The sequence below is a fragment of the Wolffia australiana genome, chromosome 7 (genome assembly GCF_029677425.1).
Source record: "Wolffia australiana isolate 7733 chromosome 7, ASM2967742v1".
Taxonomy (NCBI): Eukaryota; Viridiplantae; Streptophyta; class Magnoliopsida; order Alismatales; family Araceae; genus Wolffia; species Wolffia australiana.
The window spans coordinates 11,717,966-11,744,100 of record NC_135841.1 but is presented as its reverse complement, the minus strand read 5'-3'; the positions used below and the strand labels follow the sequence as shown (position 1 = coordinate 11,744,100).

The following is a 26,135-nucleotide window of genomic DNA, read 5'->3' as shown; positions in this document are numbered from 1 at the left end:
TCTGAATTTATCATATTTACACAAATTTGTGGATTTATTTAAAGAAATCCAAATAGTAGAGCCTCTGATTTCGTCAGCATTTTCTCCCTTTTTCTTAATCAATTAATGTGAGATTGTGCTTGAATTAAGCATCCAGATCTAAGTATATCAAATAGCATAGTTTTTTCACACAATCCAAATACCAAAAAGATTTTTGGATGGACTAAGTCAGCCAAGACACTTTAGGCTGTTTTGCCTGCTGTACAGGCACAATTATGTGACCAGTGCTGTGTGGCCCCATTCTTCTAGCCTGTTCTGCCTGCTCCTAAAGGCTTGTGATTGGCTCTCAATTTCCTTTTGAGCCTGTTTTTTCTGGCCTGTTAAGACTTGATCTGCTCACACAGGCCCCTGATCTACAACCCAATAACCTGCATCGCTATCCAATAGGATAATTCGACACACCCTTACAATCTGAATCGCACAGAAATAAACCATCAAAGCATAACTTTGGACTTAAATAAATCACATACCTATGAAAGAAAATCTGAACAAACATTGATGTGTGAATAATATAATTCTTTGTAATATATATGATAGCATGCATTATTTCATTAATTTAGATGCATATGGTGATGACAAATAATGTAAAAACACATGTTATCATTCACAAAATGGTAATACAAAACAAGGACATTTGGGCCAAGGATGAGCTCAATCATGGGTTGAGCATTAATGGCCAAGTCTGCAAGCTCATATCTGAAGTGACCTCTCATGAGAACCTCTGCCAGAGTTTTGTGAATTAATATCTATATCATTGCTATTATTATATTGTTCTTCAAAACTCTCTTAACCCTCCAATACATTTCTTCCTCTAATAATTTCATATCCCACAAAATCCCTTGGGTCTCATTTTTTGCCAATGTTCTCTCTCAACTGATATACCATTGAGCTCAAAAAATATCTGGCAGGACTATATCTTAACTTTTTATACTTTTGTGGTTAAACAATTCTCCTCTCTCTCTCTCTCTCTCTCTCTCTCTCTCTCTCTCTCTCTCTCTCTCTCTCTCTCTCTCTCTCTCTCTCTCTCTCTCTCTCTCCTCTTTATGTACGATATACATTACCAATGTCCTATACCAATTAGATCCAAAAGTGTCATTGTATGTAGGGTGTGCAAAAATGTCAGCGTAAGCTCATATTTTTCCTTCTCTTTCTCTTTCTCTCTCTGTCCCTTCTGCCCCCCCCCCCACCCTCTCTCTCCCCCCTCAACCTCACCCTCCTATCCTGCCACGTTCTCATTGCTCGTTGCATGTAGTGACCTTCCTGGTGAGGAAATCGAGGTCTAGCTGGCTATACATCTTCTGTAGATAACTATTCGTAAATATTACAATAGTTTACAAAGCGAATTGGAATAAGTTTTGTAGGAAGTGGTCAGATTAAATTCTCCGGCTTCTCGTCATTTTTTATATGTTAAAGGTTTTCCCATTTGGTGGCATACTGCAACCAGAGACGGGCAAAAAGAGAGATACATAGACAAAGAGGTAGAGGGAGAGAGAGAGAGAGAGAGAGAGAGAGAGGAAGAAAAAGAGTGAGAGTGAGAAAGCAGAGAGAGAGATAGACAAAGAGAAAGAAGGAGAGAAAGGAAGAGAAAGAGAAAAATAAAGAGAGAGAGAGAGAGAAAGAGGAGGCGAGAGAGAGAAAGAGGAGGAGAGAGAGATAGAAAGAGGAGGAGCGAGAGGGAAAAGCGAGAGAGAGAGAGGACGAAAGAATGAGAGAGAAAAGCGACACAAAGAGAGAGAGAATGAGGAAGAGGAAGGGGGAGAGAGAGAGAAAAAGAGAGAGAGAGAGAGGGAGAGAGAAAGAGATAGAAAAGCGACACAAAGAGAGAGAGAATGAGGAAGAGGAAGGGGGAGAGAGAGAGAGAAAAAGAGAGAGAGAGAGAGAGGGAGAGAGAAAGAGATAGAAAAGGAGGCAAAGAGAGAGAGAGAGAATGAGGAAGAGGGAGAGAATGAGGAAGAGGAAGGGAGAGAGAGAGAAAGAGAGAGAGAGGGAGAGAGAGAAAGAGATAGAAAAGGAGGCAAAGAGAGAGAGAGAGAAAGAGAAAGAGCCAGGGAGAAAGAAAGGTAGAGAGAGAGAGTGCGCGAGAGCGGGAGAGAGAGAGAGAGAGAGAGAGAGAGAGAGAGAGGGAGGGAGAGAGAGAGACAGAGGTGGAGAGAGGAAGAGCGTGAGAGATAGACATAGAGCTAGAAAGCGTTTCACCACCTGTCGACCAGAAGAGACGCATGCTCAACGTGTGCCATGGCGGGCATGCATAACCACATTTGGTCCCACTAGCTGACATCTTCCGATCCTCCATCCTTCCTCCCCCCCGTCTTTCGCGCTTGCCTCTCCTTAACTTCTTATCCTCTCTCTCTCTCTCTCTCTCTCTCTCTCTCTCTCTCTCTCTCTCTCTCTCTCTCTCGCTGCGCAGAGAGAAGATGGACTGGCTCAACTCTCTGCTAAACTTGATCGTCCCTCCAGCAGGGCTGATCATGCTGGCCTTCTCATGGCCGACTCTCTTCTTCCTGCACGCGTGCGAATGGCTCTTCCGCACTCTATACAGAGAAGACATGGACGGCAAGGTCGTGCTCATCACCGGCGCCTCCTCCGCCATCGGAGAGGCAAGTCTTCCCCCTTTCTCAACCTCGCTAAAATGAACAAAATTTCAACATTTTGGATGGCGATTTTCCTTGACAAACGGAGCGAGAACTCTTAAGCCTTTGCACGTCGTCCCGCAGCAAATCGTGTACGAGTACGCGCGGCGTCGCGCGAATCTCGTTCTAGTGGCGAGGAGGGAGAATCGGCTGTGGGGAATCAGAGACAACGCCAGACTCCTCGGCGCGCGCCAAGTCCTGATCATGGCCGCCGACGTCGTCAAACTCGACGACTGCAGGAAGTTCGTTGGCGACGCCGTCAGCTTCTTCGGCCACCGTGAGATCCCTTCTCTCGTCATCTCTACCCTCCAATTCATCGTCTTTAGACAGATTGACGGATGGAGATGGTGTTTGGTGCAGTCGATCATCTGGTGAACGCCGCGAGCCTCGGCCACACCTTCTTCTTCGAGGAAGCCACCGACGCCTCCGTCTTTCCCCACCTTATGGTAAGAGTTCACCTGAAATTCTTAAAACGAGGACGTCGGGAAGGTGAGAATTGAAAACTTGACAGGATATTAACTTCTGGGGGAACGTCTACCCGAGCTTCGTGGCGCTTCCGCACCTACGGAGAAGCCACGGGCGGATCGTAGTGAACGCATCGGTGGATAGCTGGTTACCGCTGCCGAGGATGAGCCTATACGCGGTGAGATTATCGTCTGCGTTTTCTGGTTTGGTTTATCGGTGAAGATGAACTCGTGATTAGGGTTTTGGCTCCTTCGCAGGCGGCGAAGGCGGCGCTGGTTAACTTCTACGAAACCCTGAGATACGAGGTGAAGGACGAGATAGGGATAACCGTGGCCACCCACGGCTGGGTTGGAAGCGACATGATCGGTGGCCGGTTCTTGCTGGAGGAGGGCGCCGAGATGCAGTGGAAAGAAGAGAGAGAGGTCCATCTCCTCCTCCTCCTTTTCCACATCGTCATGATCATCATATCATCCTCGTAACATATCTTCTCCAAATTCTCTCTTCCACATAATCTTCTTTCCTAGTTCTTTAGGAACTTCTTTCCATCGTCATTATCGCCATAATGATCATTATCATCATCACAGCCATATCATCGTCCTATTCATTATTTTTATTAAGGAGACAACCGTCGGCTTCATTCAAAAGAGGCAATGAAGATCCATTGCTTCTAGACTTCCTCTAGAACTGGAGTAAGAAATGAAGATCCATTGTTTCTAGACTTCCTCTAGAACTGGAGTAAGAAATGAAGATCCATTGTTACGTCTGAAGAACAATAATTTTCATTAGTATAATCGCCATAATCACAATCTATATCATTTGCCGCAACATCTGACGGAGTTTCTTTCCTCAAACTCCTCCTCGTCTTGGTCTTGTTCTGCCAGAAATTATTGCTGCACAACTTCTCTTCATCTGCTCCATCGACTTCTTTTCTCAACAGATATCATTATCATTATACTATTTTCTTTAATATCGTCATCATCGTCGTCTTTTTTTCTTCTTACACAACTTCCAGTTGAAATCATTTCTTAATCTTCTTCCTCCTTTTTTTTCCCTCATCATTATCATCATCATCATGAAAATCATCATCCTGAAAATCATTGTAAGCAACCTCCTCACAACGACGAAGAAAAATAACTTTCAGGCGTCGTTCGCGGGAGGCCAAGTGGAGGAATTCGCGAGGTCGATAGTTGCAGGAGCGTGCAGAGGAGACGCGAACGTGAGATTTCCCAGCTGGTACGATATCTTCCAGCTCTACAGAGTGTTCGCCCCCGACGTTCTTTCCTGGACTTTCCGCCTCCTCTTCGCCGCCCAACCGACCAGAAAAACCTCCGCCATCGGCGTAGGCACAAAGCGCGAAGAGCCTACCACCATTACTCACTCTTCTCCGCCGCCACTAAAGATCGAATAAGTCACCATATTTTCCCCTTCAATGTTTCCTTTCATTTCTATCAGAATAAAATACGAAGAACCGGTCACTGTTAGCGAGAGCTCTAATAAAGCACTCTTCTATCGGATGTGTTGAATATCGCGAAACATCTACGATGGAGAATAATCAAACGGATTAATCTCAAAATGAAATGGGCATAATACCGAGTTATATGTATAAAAATCTCGTGCTAACTATATGTATTGAGAATTAACTATAACGGTGGTTATATAGACAAGTCGTAAGCTCCCATACTGTCAATACTCTTGTATAGGGAAGGACCGAAGTTATGTAGACCGAACTGGATCGTCGGTTAACCTTTTAAGGGCCGCCACCACCGTTTGCTGCCACCATTCACGGGCTTCATCCTCGCTGCCCAACTCGGTAAGCCTTACCAAGGCTTACCCTTTCTTTCTCCCTCTCTCGCCCTCTTTCTTGCTCTCACTCTGCTGAGCTCTCTCCCTCTCCCTCTCTTACGTCCTCCCTCTCTCCCTCTCGCAGTCCATTCCTCGCACTCTCCCCCCCTCTCCATCTCGCAGTCGTGGTCGCCCTCTTCCACTCTCTCCCGCTCCCACTCCCTCTCTCTCTCTCTCTCTCTCTCTCTCTCTCTCTCTCTCTCTCTCTCTCTCTCTCTCTCTCTCTCTCTCTCTCTCTCTCTCTCTCTCTCTCTCTCTCTCTCTCTCTCTCTCTCTCTCTCTCTCTCTCTCTCTCTCTCTCTCTCTCTCTCTCTCTCTCAATCGCTCTCTCTCTCTCTCTCTCAATCGCTCTCTCTCTCTCTCTCTCTCAAACTCTCTCTCTCTCTCTCTCTCTCTCTCTCTCAGTCCCTCCCTTTTGCACTCTTGCCCTCTCTCCCGCTAAGTATGATTTCCAAAACTTCAGAACCTTCACACGCTAAATGCTTAGCATTCACAGCTTTCAAGCACTCTCTCCCCTGCCAGAACCTTTCAAGCACACTCTGTTTCACTGCCAGTCACAGCTAGCTACCCCGGAGGAACCTATATACCTTTCTCTATTGCCTCCAAAAGTCCTGCATTAAATGGATGCCAAGACTCTCGAAATGCATGCCTTACTGAGAATTAAAACCTGGGTTTTGGTTCCCAGGAATCCCAACCTCCATGTGATTGGATGCAAATGGGTCTACAGAATCAAATACACTTCCACTGGTGCCATTGATAAGTACAAAGCCCGCGTTGTTGCCCAAGGTTTTACCAACAAGAGGGTTTTGATTTTACCCACATATTCAGTCCTGTGATAAAGCATGTCACCATTCGCCTCCTTCCGTCCATTGATGTTTGCTGCAATTGAAACATCCGTCAATTAGATGCGTCCAATCCCTTCATAGGGACCTCAATGAAGTTATATACATGGAAAAACCACCGGTCTTTAAGAATCGAACTGTCCAACTCATGTGTGTCAGATGCAAAAGTCAATTTATGGCCTTAATCAGTCCCTGCATGCCTGGTGATAGAAGGAGTTGTAACGAAAGAGAGGGATTGAGAAGAAGAAGAGATCGAGATTGAAGAGGAAAATCCCATAGAAATTAATCAACGAAATGTTCAGCTATTTATAGGAGAGCAAGGGCGCCAATGCATTTAATAACTGCATTAACCACAGTGCCCAGCGCCATGTTGTCGGGAATGATGGCTGGAGCTGGCAGTCGTGTCAGACCGTAGTGGAAGATGTGTAGCGCCTTGGGACAATGCGAGAGCAGTCATAGAGCGAAGTGTTCGGGCCTGAGAAGGGTGTGGCTCGAGGCTTGTGGCGGCATCCGTGCATGCTTCTGGAAACTTCACTGTCAAGTCGTTGGTGGAGCAGTTCGGCGGGCGTACGGCTGTTCTCGAGGAGTCATCATTATCTTTGACACCTGGTTCACAAAAGTATCTACTTTCCTTCATGTCGTTGGCCTTTTTGGGTCCAAAATGGACGCCTCTCTTTTCTTCAAATGTGCATCTATCCGTCCTATTTTTATCTTGATCTCTATGGATTGAAATCACCCCAATCATCTGAAATCACTCACTCAGTATGTCAATCACAGTCTGCATTTGCTTCAAAAGATCTTAGCCCTGCTCATTACTTTAGTGGTATGTAATTTCTTAAACATGATACATGATATGTTTTGTCCCAATCGAAGTACACTTCCAAGATTCTTCACCGGTCCAACATGGCCTTCAATAAACCTCTTTCGCTCCATGTAGCTTATCCAAACCTTCTCCTAGTTCTCCGAGTCACTCTTCTCGGGTAGATTATGCTTTGTATCATTAAATTGTTGGTTCTTTTCAATACTTAACTTTGACAAACCCTGATATAGCATTTTCTGTCAATAAGGCCCGTCTGAAGATGCATTCACCAACCTATGACGATTGGAAAATTTTAAACACCTCCTTTGCTACTTAAAAGGTGTCAAGCCGCATAGTGATGACACGCCAGTTCGTGACAGACCCAACGGCACACCGCCGCCTCTTTCCAACACGCCATCTTCCCATGAGCCATCATCACTCCTAAAACCATTATTACTGTTGATTTCTCATACACCCATCGTTCAAGGGACGTCCTAAAGATATATAAATTCAACCCTGATGTACTCACAAAGACACACTTCTTCTTCTTAATCTACTCTTGCATTTGAGTTATCTATCGAGCATTGAGTTGGTGGTTCTTCTCTTCACCTCCTTCCTCATTCTCAGTTTCTCTTCAACCATTCTCAACATGGTATCAGAGCAAAAGCCTAAAGATCTCTACGATGATCTGCTAGAAGAAGGAAGCATCTTCGACTCATCCTCCCAAGATTCATTTCGTGCAGCGACCAAAAGATCGTCGCCATCAAGACCAAAGACATGGATTTCATCTGCATTGATCCCAACGATCAAGCTCACAAAGGAGAACTACGTGATCTGGAAAATCCAGGTATTACCAACTTTGAAATATCATCGACTACTCTCTCATATCACAGATGACCCATCGGATGAAGCCTTTAATCCAAAAGCTGACTGGTCGTACTTCGACCAACACGTTCTAGCTTTTTTGGTATCATCCATGACAGAATCCGTTATCGGATGCATAACCAAAGCAACCACCGCCAAAGAAGCCTGGGATATACTAGCTGAAGACTTTGCATCTTCCGCTGAAGCAAGAGTTCAGGAGCTTCTAGGAAAACTCCATACTCAAAGCAAAGGGATTCAGTCCCTCGAAGAATACGTCTCTGCCTTTCGTACCATCAACAGCACCCTGGCAGCCTCTGGCGAACGAGTCGACCAACGAACCCTCATCAGGGCCCTTCTTTGAGGTTTTGGACCTCATTATGCACCGGTCATCACGACGGTCCATGCCTCTCCTCATCCGATGACATTGGAGACAGTGTTGTCTCACCTTCGTGATCACGACGCTATGCTCACGCGTCATCAAGCACTTAAGGAGTCAACGACAGCTTTCCCGGCTACGGTTAGCCAAGCTCAAACCTCATCAGCAAACAGAAACCATCAGCAACGAGGCAAGTCAGATAATACTAATTGAGGGCGCGGTGGATTTGGCACATCAACAGGTCGTGGAAATAGTCACGCATATGGGAATCAAACCAATCAAACCAGTCGACCCCCTCCACGATGCCAAATCTGCTCTCGGAATGGTCATCGAGTTCTTGAGTGCTATGAAAGATTCAATCGCACTCACATACCTCAGGATCCGCACACTCAACAACCAACCTACTCCGACACAGCCTACTTCCGGCCTTCCACACCATTCAACTCTGCACATCGACCTCCACCACAGGCATTTAGTGCATCTTCCTCCGGCACACCAACCTCCTACTAGTACCCATATAGCGGCGCAACACATCATGTCACACCTCACCCGAATGTAGTCATCGATCCCAAACTTTACTCCGGGCCAGACAAGTTCTACGTTGGCGATGGCACAGGTTTGCAATTCAATTCCTCTGGCTCAGCTACTCTCCTTTCTTCTTCTTGCCCTCTCCATCTCAATAATATTCTCCATGTTCCCAAAATCACTAGAAATCTTCTTTTTGTTCGTCAATTTATCAATGATAATAAAGTCTCTATAGAATTTTTTTCTGATCATTGCCTTGTAAAGGTTCTATCTACGGGGCAGGTCCTCCTCCGAGGCAGCACTGATGCAGGAATGTACACGCTCCCTTCGCCATGATCTCCATGTGCCTATCTAGATGAACAGGCTCACTGGATACATGGCATCGTCGTCTCGGGCATCCGTCTTTTCACATTTTGCATCGCATCATAAAACAGTTTGGTCTTCAGACAATACACTTATCAAAACATTCTACGTGTGTTTCATGTCATTTATCAAAAGCTCATCAGCTCCCCTTTTCCACTTCCACCCATCGCTCCACTAAACCTCTCCAGCTCATCCATTTGGATCTCTGGGGACCTGCTCCTCTCTGCTCTCACTTAAATCACCTTTATTATGTTATTTTCGACGATGACTTTAGCAGGTTTACTTGACTTTACCCTCTCAAAGCCAAAAGTGATGCCTTAGCAACCTTTATCTGCTTTCAAGCTCTAGTGGAACGCCAGTTATCCACCAAGCTTTGTGCCCTACATTTGGCTGGGGAGGAGAATTTCAAGCAATGACCGAACATCTTCAAGACAGGGACATCGCCCACCGGGTCTCCTGTCCGCACACACCTCAGCAAAAGGACACATTTGAGAGAAAGCATCGTCATATCATCGAAACATCACTCGCCATGCTTCATCATGCCAACTTGCCATCTCAATTCTGGGATGAAGCAGCTTCTACCACAACTTATCTCATCAATTGCATGCCAACTCCACTTCTGTCCAACAAATCCCCATTTGAGGTACTCTTTCATCAACCTCCCAATTACAACTTCCTTAAAATATTTGGATGTCTTTGTTTTCCTAACCTGCGAGCCACACTGCAACAAATTGAGTCTTCGCTCCAAGCAATGCATTTTCATTGGTTACAGTCCTCTCCATCAAGGTTGTTGAGGTTTTTGTGTTTTAATGTACATTAAATTACAATAGTAATCATGACTTTATAAATTAATAAATTCTTTGAAGTTAAAGGTTTTTAAAGGTTTTTGAATGCTTAAAAAAAATGTTTTAAAATATTAAGAGCTATTAATATAATTTTAAAAAAATTGTTAAAATCTTCTGTATAATTAAAAATGCTTTTTAAATATTCTGAAAACGTTTTTAAAATGTTTTAAATAATATAAAGGGCGTTTATGTTTTAAAGTGTCTTTAAAACATTGATTTATATTTTAAAAAGTCAAAAAAATAACAATAAAGAAATTAAAATAATTTTTATTGAATGAGAAATGGTTTTTTAATCACCTTTTTTTTGGATTTATTTTGGGTTATAAAGGGCCCAATGAGGCCTAAATGGGCAGAGCCCATTAGCCTTAGTGGCGGACCCGACGGGCGGACTTAACCAGTTAACTCCGCGGTCGGGTCCGCGGTAGAAAGTTTAAATAAAGAAAAAAAATGGGGCGGGCGGGATTCGAACCCGCGACCTCCGCCCTGGCAACGTGGCGCTTGACCAGTGCGCCACGTGTGTACTTGAATATAGAAATAAAATTTCTATATTTAACTTACTTTGGACCCAATAAATCGAATTAGGAAGTTCGATTTATTCCAAAGGTCAGGTCCGACGGTTGACTTTCCAAAATTCATTTGTTATTTCTAAAAATCATATTTTTTCCGACTTTTGGAATTCCTATATTAAACCTAACTACTTTAATTAGCACTAATTACTATAATTAATTTTTTAATTAAGGAAACTTTCTATAAAACTTTGAAAAATCATAACAAATTAATTACAGCTCCTTTTAAGCTCAAATTTTTAAAAAAATTCTCAGAAAATTACAACCTACCCCTCTAGCACTATAAATATTCCTTCGGAGCAAGGGTTGAGGTATCCCTTTTGAAAACCATCTCTCTTGTGCTACTCTTGAAGAAGAAAGTGTTCCTTCTTGTGAAGTTTCTCCCCTGAAATCAGCGTGGTTGTGCTTTTCCATTGATAAGGGAAGTTTTTCATTTTCATCATTCACCCATTTAGTGAATACAGTGATAGTTTCCTTCACATTCTTGTTATTAGTGGTGAATTTGTGTGATTTCTTGAAAGAGTGTGAAGGATTGATCTTGAATCCTTGAAAGAAGTTTTTAGTGGGATTGAATTTGTGATCTGAGTAGAAATTTTGGAAAGCAAAAGGCTGACATATTGATCTTGATATCATATCTTGAATTTTAGTGTTGATTATCCGTCATACATCATTGAGAGCGGTGATTGACCTTTGATCAATCACGGGGAGCGGCATAGCTTCTGTTTCACTAATCTGAGAAGGTGACGTTGGTTGCACCAAGGACGTGATGGTGACTAGGGAAGTGGACGTACGAGGAAGAGTTCATGACAATCTCCCCGAAGGCGGTTCGGGGTTGAAGCTCGTGCACCAAAGAACGTGACGTGCCATCGAAAGACTCCTCTGCAGAAGCAACTCTGTAAGTTGGGTTAGGGTACCTTACAAGGGAGGATCCTTAGTAAGGTTATCCTGAGTCCTAATTTGGACTTGAAGGGGGGCCTTGGATTGACTCGATCACTAAGCGGATCGAGGAACCAAGTAAATCCAAGTGTTTGGGAGAAAGAAGGTGAGAGTCAAATCAAGGAATCTTAAAAGCTAATTAGGCAAACAAAAAGTAGATAAGCTAATTCACCCCCCCTCTTAGCTTCCAACAAAGGTTACCGTTGTCTCACACCCGCACAGGTAAGATTTTTGTTCCCGCGATGTTTTCTTTGACGAAAAAATCTTCCCCTCTTATCTCCTCACTACTCCACAATCCATCGAATCATCCTCCTCTGCCCCATCCTTTGGCCAAAGGATTCTTGGCGCTCGACCCCTTTCCCGGCCTTTACCAATACCATCCCATCCAAGTCCTTCACCGACCACTTTGCCGTCTCATTAACCTCTACCCTCCACTCCCAATTCTTCCACATCACCTCCAGCTCCTTCGGACCTTGCACCATCGACCTCCGCTGCTCACTCCTCTACCACATCCACTCGGCCTACTCAAACTCTCCGCGATTTATACGCCTTTACGGCGCCCATCACTAACACCCGAAGTTCCCATCCTCTGGTGTGATAATATCAGCGTCACCTATCTCGCTGCTAATCCCATTTTTCATGCCAGGACCAAGTAAAGACAAGTGCAAGGACACGACAGCATCAACTTCGACCGATAAGATCTAGGAAGTAATTAGTTAAAAAAACATGAATATGTACTTATACTTGCTAAGAGAAATAGTTTCATAGGATTAAATATAGGATTAAATCTAGTGTTTAGGATTAAATCCAGTGATTGATATTAAATCTAGATAGGTAAAATAAACTGTTAGATATACTAACAGTTATGTTTTATTTAATATATATAGTTACAGATTGAGATCTGTAACTGTCTATAACTATTCATTATAGAAATGACTATAAATACCAACCCATTTGTAAAGAGGTAATAAGAAGGATCAACGATCTTTAATCTCTTCTCCTGTTCTTGTCTCTCCTTCTCATCTATCTCTATTTCCATTCTTCCTCTTCTTCTACCTTTTCTGAGAGTGTTTATATCAAGCATGCGGAAATTGACTTCCACTTCATCCACAAGCAAGTTGTGACCAAGAATCTACAAATTTGTTTCTCTTGGGTTCTAGAGGCCTTGAGATGGATGAACCAATCAAAAAAATGATGCGCAGCGGAAGACTCTTTGCGAATCGAACGGCATCGACAAAAACATTAAAATGAAGTACCTTTTCATGGATCGCATCCGTGATTTCTCCGATTCTGGAGTGAGACGAGTCGAGCTGCTCAAGTGTGCAGCCTCTAGACGTATCCACGCGGTCCTTGGCAAGTTGGATCTCCTCCTTCTCGTTGACGAGCCCCGTTCTTTCTCCGTCGGCGTCGTTACGTCATCCTAATCACATCAGGGATGGAGAGGGGGTGTGGGGAGAAGGGAGAAGAAGGGGAAAGGCCCCTGAACAATTCTGGCCTTGGTGAATTTCGTTCAGGGCCTTCCCCTATTTATACTAAGTGGGTATTTTTCATAAAAACCCCCAAAACTTAAGTATATCTTCCAACGTCCAAACGACCATTTGCGTGTGACCCTCTAGGCCCATGTATCAGTCCAGTTAACGACTCCAGCGGCCTAATAACCTTTATTGGCCTTACAAATGAATTAACTATATCATCATATAGATTAATTAATGTCGGATCGATTTAACCCAATCGATAGGTCGAGACTCCGACACGTGGGGTGCAAGCTACACCTCGTGTCCTAGAAGATACAAAGGAGTGTGTATCGACTCACTCATGGAACCTGTTCATCATCGGTTACCGTGTTTGTCTATTCAAACAACGCAAAGGGGACCCCCGTAAAACCATGAAGGGTCTCTAAAAACTATAAAAACAACGCGAACACGAGAGAACAACATGACACGGATGCGGTTTTCAATCCTGGTAGTGAAAGCTCTGGTTCTTCACATCAGCTTGGGCTCCGCGACATGGCTGACGATGAGTCATGGCGTGTTCAACGGGATGGTCCTCCATCATCCAGTCCTTTTACATATAAGTCTCTAGGTTTTAAACCAGAGAAACCCTAGTAATGAAGTATGAATGTTTTTGTTTTATTCTCTCGTTCTGACTGGCGTCTAGGTCAACAGTCGACCAGCCATGGAGCTACGTGACATGGTACCAGAGCTGGACATGGGGTGCTCGTCACTGGTGGAAGACTCAACCTGATCTCTCTCCTCTCGTTCCTGAAGGAAGCAACCTACTATTTCAAGGAAACGAGAAGGCTTTTCAAGATTTGAGGTTAGACTCTCTGGGCTTTGAAAATGGCCACAAAGATGATGAAGGCAAGTTCTAGTGATTCTGTATCACTCCAAGATTGTGAGAGAATGGTGCAACACACTTTTCCACGTGTTCCTAGACCCCTCAAGTATGATGGGCTGAATACACTCCATTGGGATGAGTACGTGGAGATCATCCTTGAAGGGAGAGCTCTTTTTGAGCATTTGTTCATCACTAGTGACCCTAGTAGTGTTTACAAAGGATGGAAGCAGGATGATGCCCTAATCTGACCTTGGTTCTTGGGGAGAATGCTTGGAAATGAATGTAAGAACTTCCTTCTCCTGAAGACAACTAAGGCAATCCGGGATCATGTACACAAAGGCAGTTCAAAGGGAAGGGATTTTATATTATACAGTCTAACTGGTAGGGCTGCCAATCTGGTTCAAGGGGACAAGACGGTCAATGTATACGCTAATGAGCTACAAGCTATCTCGCAAGAGATTGATCACTATAGGCCCATCAAGGACCCTGAATCAGATGAATGGCAATACACAAAGAAGGATAGGCTCTAAAAATTTCTACTAGGACTTAATATTGAGTATGAAAGTATGTGGAGCCAACTGTTGAATCGAGAGATAGTACCTGACCTAGAGGAAGCTATCATACTGGCGAGAGAAGAAGGAAGGCTGGATCTGATATCTAAATCTACTCAGGGAGAAAGTGGAACCGGATTGATGGTCAAGGTGGCGCCACAGAGGCCTTAGAGATCTCAGATTGCACTAGGGGATCAGAGGAGTTAGAATTGGAAGCCACTGACTTAGATACAGTCAAAAGCTCAAACACAGGAGGGCATGTTTTGCAAGTACTACAAGAAGTAGAATCACTGTTGGGTTTGCTGCCTTGGTTCGTCCATTAAAAACATGTTTCAATGGATGCGGAAGCATGTCGATTTTGCCGCTCCGAGATAAAACAGTGAATGTACCTTATGGGGAACTTGTTCCACCCTTGACTTTGCCGCTCCAAGATCATTTTGAAGTCATTCATGCGTTTGACCTCTAGAAGTATCGACGCGATCACTTGGCGCTTGGATCTCCACGTCTTCTTCTTCGAATCTTCTTGAAAAATAAAAAATCTGAATGGAGAAAGGGAAGGGCTCTCAAATCAGGTTTGCATGGGTGCTTAAAATGAGACCCCTTTCCTTCTTTATATTTCACTTAAGGTTTTTATCAAAAACCTTACAAAATAAAATATATCCACCAATGTCCTTATGACCTTGTGTGTGTGACCCTCTAGGCCCATGTATCGTTCTACTTAATAACTTTAATGACCCAATAACATTTATTGATCAACCTTATTAATTAACTATATCTACATATAAATTAATTAAATAAGGATCGATTTAACGTAGTTTATATGTTAAACTTCCAGCCCGTGGGGTGCCAAGCTACACCTCGTGCTCTAGAAGATACCGAGTAGTCTCGAACTCTCTCATGGAACCTTTATTGTCATCGATTACCATATATGTATAATCCATCATCCGCACAAGACTCTCGAAAACTTAGGGTGTGGTTTATCGTCAAACCCTAATCTGTCATTCGATTAGTACTTATGTATAACAAGGATCATTGGAGAACACCATCTCCAATATCCTCACTACCTTGGCAAGGGATTTTTTTGCATCCTCTTGCTTGAGTCAATCTCCTCTTATACTGAGGGCAGGTAATCCCGTTTTGACCACTCAATCATCTCCATAAGCTTCTTACTACATCCGATCTATAACTTATTTGAATCCCATGATTAGAGGCTCGTAAGTCATAGTCAAAACGTAGTCGTCCACTCACTAGATGTCCTTGGTATCTCAGGTTAGTGGATCACTTATACAACTGTGACTTGAATCAACCTGATTGATGTTTAGGTATAATACCATTCAGGGATTTGTATGAATCAATTCAATGAACTCTTTCTCCAAAGAGCACCCACTATCTATCATTAGCGTCACCACACTAATAGCCACATGATCTGATATACTTGTTGTACAAGTAGTACTAGCTAGTGCTATTCTATCCAGATAATTTGATGTCCGTCTCGACTAAACCTCCAATAAGAATATTTAGAATACATGTTTAAAGACTAGTGATCATTTTATTATGATCTCATCATAATTCACTAAGTCATTGCATGTATTTATGGACTTCATTATAAACATCACACGGAATAATAGTGAGCACAAATATTGTATTCAATGAACTTAAATAAAAATGGTAGTGTGATTGGCTTAACGGCCACATAATATCCATCAATCACAATATCAAACAATGATGGAAATTATAAAATCAACCTCCTCGTTGGGGTCAGGCAAATCCAGTAATGATACAAGGTGGCACCCAGGAAGGTTGTGAACTAGTCATCTCTAAAGAAGCCAAAATTATGCCCAAGAATAGGGGGAAGAAATATATGTCCTTAGGGAAGAAGTTGAAAGACTTAAGTCCCTATTTGAGTTTGCTTCCATGACCAGGGCGATTATCATATTTCTCATGTTTTTCATGTTGGGTTCTAGAGGCCTAGATATGGATGAACAATTCGAAACGATTCACAACGAAAGACTTGAATGAATCAAACGGCATCAAAAAAACCATTCAAATGAGTACCTTTACATGGATTGCATCCGTGAATTCTTGGATCCTAGAGTGAGAGGAGTCAAGCTACTTATGTGTGCAGCCTCTAGACGTATCCACACAATCCTCAACATGTCGAATCTTCTCCTTCTCCTTGACGATCCCCATTCTCTTTCCTTCGTCATCGTTACGTCGTTTCAATCGCATTGGGCATGGAGAGGGGATGTGGGGAGATGGGAGAAGAAGGGGAAATGCCCCTAAACAATTCTGGGAAGGGTGAATTTCATTTAGGATCTTCCCCTGTTTATACTAAGTGGGTATTTTTCATAAAAATCCCCAAAACTTAAGTATATCTTCTAACGTCTAAAAGATCATTACTATGTGACCCTCTAGGCCCATGTATCAGTCTAGTTAATAACTCCAGATGCCCAATAACCTTTATTGGCTTTCCAAATTAATGAACTATATCATCATATAGATTAATTAATGTCGGATCGATTTAACCCAATCGATAGGTCGAGTCTTCGACACGTGGAGTGCCAAGCTACACCTCATGTCCTAGAAGATACAAAGGAGTGTGTATCGACTCACTCATAGAACCTGTTTGTCATCTGTTATCCTGTATGTTTAATCCCTCATCCCCTTGACGCTCCTTGGACGACTTAGGGTATGGTCAACTATCAAACCTTAATCGGTCATCCGAGTTAGTATTGATGCATTCTGAAATCATCGAAGAACTCTTCGATATTTCATTGCCTTGGTGATAACACCCTAATTTCGGTCTTTATTTCATGTTATTAGCATGATTTATGCATTTAAAAGGCTTAAATTTGGGTTTTTATCATATATTTACACAAAAATAATGCTTCCAAGTAATTTCTGATTTTTCCCTAATTTTCTGTTAATTATCTGAATTTTTAAGGATTTATTGAAGCTCGAAATAATTATTTTTGGATGAAAATGGCACATTCAAAAGTTTATTTCGACATTTATCAACATGGGAATTAATCAGGGAATTTTCTAGAATTTTCTAGAATTTTCTAGAATTTTCTAGAATTTTTTACGAATTTTTAGGAATTTTCTGGGATTTATTTCAAGAAGAAATGCATTTATTCTATGAAAAAAGGGCATATTTATAAGAGAAAAAATGTATTTATGCAATTTCTAGACTTTTGGGGCCTTTTTGCAGCGTTTAGTGCAAAAGACCCTGAACAACTCTCGTCGCCACGGCAAGCGTAAAGATCCTATTTAAAATCATTCAGGGTTTTATTGCAATTTTTAATATATATTTTTAATGTTTTAGGAGAAATCGGAGGAGAGAGAGTGCGCCAGGCATATACGCAATTACTTTTAAGCGGCCCAAAAGCAATTCCAGGCTTTTTAAGGACTTTACTGCAAAAAGGAGGATTCAAAATGCGCCAGCCAATGAGAGAGCGACACGCCATTGCGTGTTTAAAAACGAAACTAATAAATAAATCAATTTTAAATCCAATGGATTAAATTGGTTTAAAATTGATTTATTAATAACTTTTGATCCTGAAGTCCGATTGAGATGATTTTTATGGATTTGTTCGTCTTGATCCCCTCTTTCTATCTGTATGGTTAGATCATTCAGATCTAGCCTACATTGATAGATAAATATTAAGTACTAAACGAGGGTAAAATGGTGATTTTTACCCTATAACCTAAGTATAAAAGCTAAATTTCGAGAGGGGGAGCTCATTCTGGAGGGTGCTTCATCACAGCTGCAAGACAGAGAGGAGTCCCAGCCTGGATCAACAGTTTTGGTATTTTTTTCTTTCATTGTATTCAAACTTTTGTGCATTTTGAATGAAATAGGTTAAGTTGTTTGTTTCTTCATCTCCATTCTAGTCTGAACTTCTAAATCGCTTGGCTTGAGCGGCATGTACAAGCCCTGATTAGGATTGAGAGGAGAAATTGAGGAATTTTACCTGGGCATTCAATTGCATTACAAAAGAAAATTATAAAAAATTTAGTTTTAATTTTTAGAAGTCTCAATTTACCCCATTTTAGTTCTGAATTGTCAATCTGAAAAATCAACCCAACTCATTTTAAGAACCCTCTTTCAACCTCTCTAAATGATTTCTTGGATCCTTTAATTAGGATCAAATAAGAAAATTTAGAGCTCTTAATTCTTCTAATCTTCCCATCTCTCCTACCCCCCTCTCTAAATTCTCACCTAATTAGGGTGACTTGATCCTCATTGAAGATCAAATTCACTCTAATTAGGATCTAAAACACTAAAAATTAAATCAAATTGAAATTCCTACTTGCCTCCCTTGGACGACACTCATACTTATCACTATACATATTAAGTAGAGTTTTATAAATTTTATTGCATAAGCCAAAAATTCACAACGACAAGGGCTAAAAATTTGCGTAATTTTCACCCCTATTTTCGGCTTATCACTTGGCCAAGGACTTCATCATATCATCTTCCTTGAGCTATCACCCCTTATACCGAGGGTGGATGATCCCATCTTGACCACTCAATCATCTTCATGAACTTATTCATGTGCCCGAACTAAGACCATTTAGAATCCCATGATTAGAGACTCGTTGGCCCTCGCCAAAGTACAACCGTTTGTCCACAAGACATCTTTGGTGTCTCAAGTCTAAAGACCACTTACCCAACCGTGACGTGAATAGCAATGTTTAGAACACATGCTTAAAGACTAGTGATCTCCGTATTACGATCTCATCATAATTCACTAAGTCCGATCATGTATTCATGGACTTTATTATACGCATCACACGTGCACTATAATGAATATGTTCTATTAATGAATATGGAACGAGATGTGGAATGTGTTTGATAAGGTACTAATATGAAGATTGGATCGATTAAAGAGAACAATGGGCTCCTCTAGCTGGATGATGGTACAAGAAAAATGATGATGGTGGTAGGAGCACCAATTTCTAGAAGACTAGAGCAGCTAAAGATGATGCATGCTCGATTTGGGCACCCTTCTTTTGATATTTTGGCAAAAATGGTTCCCAACTTTTGTGGAACATCTGGATTCATCTAAACTTGTTTGTGACTCATATCATTTGGGGAAGCATAAGCATGCATCATTTAAAAATACTAGTGAGAGAATCTCACTACCCTTCACTTTGATTCACACCGATGTGTGGGGGGCATGTATAACCCCATCCATTTTAGGCAAAAGATGGTTTATTGTTTTCATCGATGATTGCACAAGAAGTATGTGGTTACACCTGTTCAAGAGTAAAATAGGAGTACCGAACATCATTCAGGGGTTCTGGTACATGGTGAAGAACCAATATGGAGTTGTCATAAAGAAATTTTGGTCAAATAATGCTAAGGATTTCTTTAACCAAGAGCTTTCAAAATTCTTTTTCAATTAGGGCATAGTCCAAGAGTCATGTGTGAACACCCGACAACAAAATGGGGTAGCAGAGAGAAAAATAAGTCTTGTGGTTGATACCACAAGGACTTATTCATGTACATGCGCCACAATATTTATGGGCAGAGGCTCTCCTTTCAATTGTGTATCTAATCAATAGATTTCCCTCCAGGAAACTCAATTATTAGAGGCCAATGAAGATGATGTCAATCTTCTACCTTGACAGAAGAACAAAGAATGAATTGCCAATGAGAATATTTGGATGTGTGGCATTTGCTCTTGTACGCAGTCCAGGTAGCAAACTCAACCCAAGGGCAAAAAAATGTGTGTTCGTTGGCTATTCCTCAACTCAAAAATGCTATAGATGTTTTATCCCTAATCAGAGGAAGATCATGATTTCTGGTGATGTGACTTTTAATGAGCGGTAGAGGTTATATGCCGAGCCAATAGAGCTAGCTAATGATAACTCAACACGATGCAGAGAGAATGTTGAATGGCAATTACGGGAAGAGACTGCCACCAAGAGGGAGTTGGCAGTGGAAGAGCATGAACCGACCAGAGACTGTGAAGATCAGGATGAGGCACAACTAGAGGAACACGAACAACAGGAATCTCTTGAGAGGATACAGGAGTCAAGGGGAGAGGAGACTGAGTTAAGACAGCAACAAGAACTCATGCAGGATGTGGAAGACTTGAGTTGGCATGTTGCGTTGAGAAAAGGGAAGAGACCCTGCACTCAATGTTTGAGATATCCTATGTGCAGCTTAGTTAGTTATAGGAAGCTCTCTCCAGAATACCAAACCTTGCCAAATTAGACGAGGTGAATGTGCCATGCACTATGGAAGAAGTTGTGAAGGATCCTAAGTGGAAGTCAGCAATGGATGAAGAGATGGAGGCTCTCTGTAAAAATCAAACCTGGGAGCTAGTATTATTTCCACATGGCAGGAAGTGTGTAGGGTGTAAGTGAGTTTACACCATAAATTACAATGCAAACGGCTCACTGGAAATGTATAAGACTAGGCTTGTAGCCAAAGGACACAGTCAATCATGTGGCATTGACTATACAAAGACCTTTGCACCAGTGGCGAAACCCAACACTGTCCGGATACTAATTGCACTTGCAGAAAACTCAGTATGGGGTCTGAACCAGTATGATGTCGAGAATGCCTTCTTGCATGGAGACCTAGAAGAAGAGATATACATGCAGCCACCACCGGGATATTGTTCTCCTAAGCTTGGTAAGAAAATCTGTTGGCTGAAGAAGACACTCTATGGACTGAAACAATCACCATATGCATGGTTTGGGAAAGTCTCTCTAGCCATGAGAACTATGGGGTACATTCAGAGTAACTGGGGTCACACTTTATTTGTCAAACACTCCAATTTAGGGGGGGTTGTGGCACTGTTGGTTTATGTAGATGATATCATAATCACGGGCAGTTATGATAAAGCTATTCATGAGTTTAGTAGACAGTTGTCACAACTATTTGACATCAAATCCTTGGGTCCCTTGAGATACTTCTTGGGAATTGAAGTGGCTTACTCAAGAGAGGGTATATTCATCTCTCAATACAAATATATATTATATCTTCTAAAGGATACTGGGATGCTGGAGTCCAACCCCGCATGTACCCCAGTTGATTCAAACATGAAGCTTGGGGCATGTGAGGATGACAGTCGAGTCAGCAAGGAACAGTATCAAAGATTAGTTGGTAGACTTATCTACTTGAGCCATATGAGACCAGATATAGCCTTTGATGTTGGAGTATTGAGTCAATTCATGCATGACCCAAGGGAAACACATTGGCATGCCCATAGAGTGTTAGCCTCTCTGAAAGGGACATCTGGACACGGTTTACTATTTAGAGGGAACAGTGATTATTCTATAAAGATCTACAGTGATGTCAATTATGCAGGTTAGTTGTAGAATGGAGATCAACATCTGCGTATTGCTACTTTATTGGCAGGAACTTGATTACCTAGAGAAGTAAAAAGCAAGATGCTGTAGCAAGATCTAGTGCAGAGGCATAATTCAGGTCTGTTGCCAAAGGAATATGCGAAGCATTGTGGATCAAAGGGGTTCTTGAAAACTTAGGTTTCTCTCAAGACACTCCAATCATCTTATATTGTGACAGTAAATCTGCAATTAATGTTGCACATAATCCAGTCCAACATGATCGAACAAAACATGTGGAGGTGGACAAACACTTTATTAGAGAGAAAATTGACTCTAGAATTATCCAAATGAAGTATGTTCCGTCTTCGGACCAACTAGCCGACATTCTGACCAAAGGTCTTCCAAGCAGCAACTTCCAGCGAACGACATCCAAGCTGGTCATTGATAGCATTTATGCATCAACTTGAGGGAGGGTGTGAGTAAGCCCTATTGTCCCTACATTTATGTTAGTTTATTGTTTTTCTATTTATCTGTAAATGTGGGCCCACTAATCCGCTAGTGCATTTATATGGGCTGGCCCATTTACGTGTAAGCCTTTGGGTATTAAACCAGAGAAACTCTGGTACTGAAGTATGAATGTTTTTTGTTTTCTTCTATCCTTCTGACTGGCGGCTAGGCCAAGAGCCGACCAGTCATGGAGCTAGCTGACAGAACTTAAAATAGACGTCCAAGATTTGCCCAACTTTAGGGCTTAATATCTCACGATCTAGAAGGTCGATAGAGCTGAAATTTTGAGGGTAGCCTCATATTTGTTCCCTCTTTACAGCATGCCCTTTGATTAATAAATTGAGGTGTGGATCTTTGTAAAATGCATTCTTACACATACTTCCTACACTTGTGGGCTGATTGAAAGAGATTAGGTTTCCAAGTTTCATCAAGCACATTTTTTGTATCTTGGGTGTTTGAGAAGAGGTAACAAAGGAGAGGCGGAGCTTACACGTACAGATTCCCATGATTTTGGCGTTATGTGAGGTTCTATGGTAAGCATCATCACCGTATAGTGGCTCTTTTCATCGTCAATGTTAGCTTAGATCCATCTCGTCATCACACCTTATTGTCACATCGTGTCTTTACACCTATCAAACACCTGTCATGCCTTTCGTGTCATTGTGTCTTCATCATGTTACCATCTTCCCTCTTATACAAGTCATTATTTCCATCACATATCTACTGTTCTACTGACTTTTCTAATCTCAATATCATCACTCCCTTCTGTCTCACATGTTCTTTAAATGTCATCCATTACACTATCTCATATTTATTATAATCATTGTAATCTTTATAATAATTTTCACCTTCTCTCCTTACATTTCTCTCGTCTCTCGACCCCGTATTTTATAAGTATCTCCCATTATCTCATTAATCATTATTTAAAGAATATTACAGAAAACCCACTTAAAATCTTTACTGAACTATGACCGGCCTCGTAAACTCACGCCATTTCCATTCATAGAGAGATCCGATCGTCAAAATCAATAAAAAAGCCATCATGGACCAAGATCCAAACAGATCAATCTTGTTATTGATCCTTAATCATTGTTCCCTGTGGAGATGATCCATACTCGTCAATAGATAGATTAAATTGATTACAGAGCTATATTTTAATTGATGAACTCAAAAGCACTAACGACAAATTAAAACCCTAATTTTAACTTTATCAATTGTGTTGGCTTAAGGAAGATTACATTTTGAAATTTTCTATTAAGCTTTTTTTTGTGGAAACCTAGATACCCAGATGTTTGAGGACATAGAAGGTGATCTCTATTCGAGTTCAGAACCCAAGCATTGAGAGATGAATGATACTACATCATAGATTGTATAGACAGGTTTTTAATCAACGCCGTGATGAGGCAACACCCTTAATTGAACAACTTAAAAATTGAGATAAAATGAGTGTATATAGAAGATAGGAGGCCTTCTCCCCTTATTGGGTCATTTTCTAACATCTAACAACATTATAGGAGTGGAAACTCCTATGTAGATACCAATCTATTGTGAAAACTATGCAGCCATCTCCATGACCACAAATTAATATTTCACAGAGGAATAAAGTAAGTCGAGGTAACTATCCGTGTTCATGATATGGTGCTTCAAGAAGTGATACTGAATTCAAGAATTCAAAATTTGGATATCCACGATACTCTTTGAGCCACGGATAGCAGAAATATATGATCCACTTTTGGAGATGGGCTTAATGGGCCTACTTAATATTATATATAGCCCTATATAATCGGTGGTAATCTCTCTTTTTCTTATTGAATGAACATTAAAAGGGATACTATAGAAGTTGCTTATGCGGGAAGAGTATCAATAGAAACTTACCATTATTCAATCAACATTATATCCTTTAGGAAAGTCAATGGTAAGCATGATCTTCCATTTATCAACGAGAGCTCAACTTAAACGACAGTCTCTAAGTAAACCTCTGCCTGATAGATATAAACCATACCCTCATCCTCCTCAAGGATAATCAATATTGGCACAGACTACTACTATCCATTCCAAAGCTGATGACCACCCCTGTGATGTCTTTATTGTCCTGATGGTCGAATGTATCCCTAAATCATTGCCAAAATGATAAAATCTCACTCATATGTTTTGAGCCATGTCTATCCTTGGATGGTGCCAACTGCCAAGAAGCCTCAAAAGGTTTAAATTATATTTCTATTTAACAGTCGCCCTCCTTCCACGACATAATGGATACTGCATTCCAGTTGCCTGCCTTTCACACAAGTAGCTAGGTGAAGTAATGATGGAAGTGTCCCTCCATTTAAGTTGACACTTCAGATATTTTGTAATTATTCATAGTGGGAAATATTGGAAGAATTTTAGTATAGTTGCGTTTAAACATTAATAAGGATCAACTTCCCCTTTCTTCATCTTAATCTTCCCCTTGCGATTATAAGACACACTGGGAGGAATTTGTAAGACTGTCAGTTCCTTATTTAAATCTTTGTTTGGCTTCTGCTGACACAGCTTGTGGATAGATATATCCTCGTATAGACTTTGGCTAGAGAAGGTTTCTTGATTTCCACCTTAAAAAACCATATTTTCACTATTGTTATCAACAATAAACTTGGTAGCCATCTCTCTCTATGTCGATAAAGAATAAACTCACGCAAGTATCTCTCGTACTACTTTTTTTTTGAGGAAAATAGAGAGAGTCCCCCAGAATAGGGACCCCCTGTTGCCATTGATATAATGACATAGAAAATCAAGTCATGCATTACAAGGGGGACGAAATCAGGGGGCCACAGCCACCTCTCTTCCAAAAATTTGCCAATCCCCTAGCGTCGTGCAGAATAGCATTGACGGAGGGAGGCCTCCCCTTGAAGATGACTTCATTTTGGTGTAGCCATATCGCCCAAAGGTGGGCGAAGATCCGTTGCCACTCCGGCTCCCGGCGGAACAGCCCACCACTGATGGAGTTCCAAAAGTCCTCTTCAGTAGCGGGGTCAACGCTACCCACCCCGGCCGCCTGCCACACAGCCTGGGCCGTCGGGCATCGGAAGAACAGGTGGCCACAGTCTTCCACCGCCCTGGAGCATAGGACACATTCGGCAGTATTCCCCGGGTACCAGCGTTGACGGAACTGTCGCGTCACCAGTCTACGCCGCAAGAGAAGCCACCCGAAGATTTTCACCTTCAGTGGGATTCGCCGCCTCCACAGTATTCGACTTCGGGGTATGAGGGAGCGGTCTGCTGGACTCCCCTGTCCCCGCAGAATGCGGTATGCAGTTTTGGCCGAAAAACTGGCTCCTCGCCACTCCCAGGTGTCCCGCGCCCCTTCTTGCGGCTGCAAAGAGGCAATCAATCGCTGTAACTGGAGGAAGTCTTCCATTCGTTGCTCGGAAAGATGGGCAGGTAATGTTGGGCACCACGCATTGTCCCACATCCCCCGAACCGGGGCACTGGGAGCGGGCGAGAGACCATATAATCTGGGGAATAGGTCTCGCAGGGGCCCAAGACCGGTCCAATCGTCCGACCAAAACCGAAGGCTGGTTCCATCCCCTAGCTTCGGCCGAAAGAGAGGCTGAGCCTTGACGAAGACCCCCCTCAGCCCCCTGATGAAAGCGGAGTCCCCTCGGAGGGGTGTAGCACATTGCTCCCAGTCCATTCCCCTTTCGTAGCTGTCGTGCAGGACCGCCGTGACCTGATCTGATGGAGGCTGCATCAGTCGACGTACCCATTTGATCAGCAGAGCCATGTTGGTGTGCTGAATGTGCCTGACACCGAGGCCTCCCTGTGACGTGGGGAGACATACAGTGTCCCAGCTGACGAGGGCCACGCCCCTCGATTCCCCTTGACTGGGCCCGCTCCAAAAAAATTACCGCATGCAGCTTTCAAGCCTTCTACGAACGCTCACCGGCATCTTGAAGACTGACATGAAGTGTAGAGGAATCGCGGCTAGCACAGCCTTCACCAAGACCAGTCGCCCTCCTCGAGACAAGAGACGACCTCGCCAACCTCCCAGCCACTGTTCAACCCTCTCCACCACCGGTTGCCATTCCCGTGCTCCAACTCGGCCATCAGTGAGAGGCAGGCCCAAATACCGAATGGGCAGGGAGCCAATCGGCGTATATAGAAGTTGGGAGCACTGACACAAATCTTCTGGAGATAGCCCGATACCGACGAGTGTAGACTTGGCCCTATTCAGTTTGAGTCCAGAGAAATCAGAGAAGACGTCCAGCAAGATCGAGAGGTTCTCAGCCTCCTCCACCGATCCCTCGATGAAAAAAGTAGTGTCGTCTGCATACTGAAGGAGTGGGATCCCGCTAGGCCAGCCA

At 42.5% G+C, this 26,135-nt stretch overlaps 1 protein-coding gene across 1 annotated transcript; it reads left to right on the top strand.

Moving 5' to 3' along the window:
* Positions 1–1,980: 1,980 nt before the first annotated feature.
* Positions 1,981–4,601, top strand: HSD5 (hydroxysteroid dehydrogenase 5). Its single transcript, XM_078578438.1, has 6 exons — positions 1,981–2,636; positions 2,754–2,946; positions 3,030–3,115; positions 3,181–3,312; positions 3,392–3,556; positions 4,276–4,601. The coding sequence occupies exons 1-6, from the start codon at positions 2,454–2,456 to the stop codon at positions 4,540–4,542; spliced, it is 1,026 nt and encodes a 341-aa protein (XP_078434564.1). The 5' UTR covers positions 1,981–2,453; the 3' UTR covers positions 4,543–4,601.
* The last annotated feature ends 21,534 nt before the right edge of the window (positions 4,602–26,135 follow it).

Excerpts from the sequence above, each read along its gene's own strand:
- HSD5 (XM_078578438.1), top strand. The coding sequence starts at position 2,454 with ATGGACTGGCTCAACTCTCTGCTAAACTTGATCGTCCCTCCAGCAGGG. Across the intron at positions 2,637-2,753 it reads CCTCCTCCGCCATCGGAGAG|CAAATCGTGTACGAGTACGC; the intron begins GCAAGTCTTCCC and ends GTCGTCCCGCAG. Across the intron at positions 3,557-4,275 it reads AGTGGAAAGAAGAGAGAGAG|GCGTCGTTCGCGGGAGGCCA; the intron begins GTCCATCTCCTC and ends AATAACTTTCAG.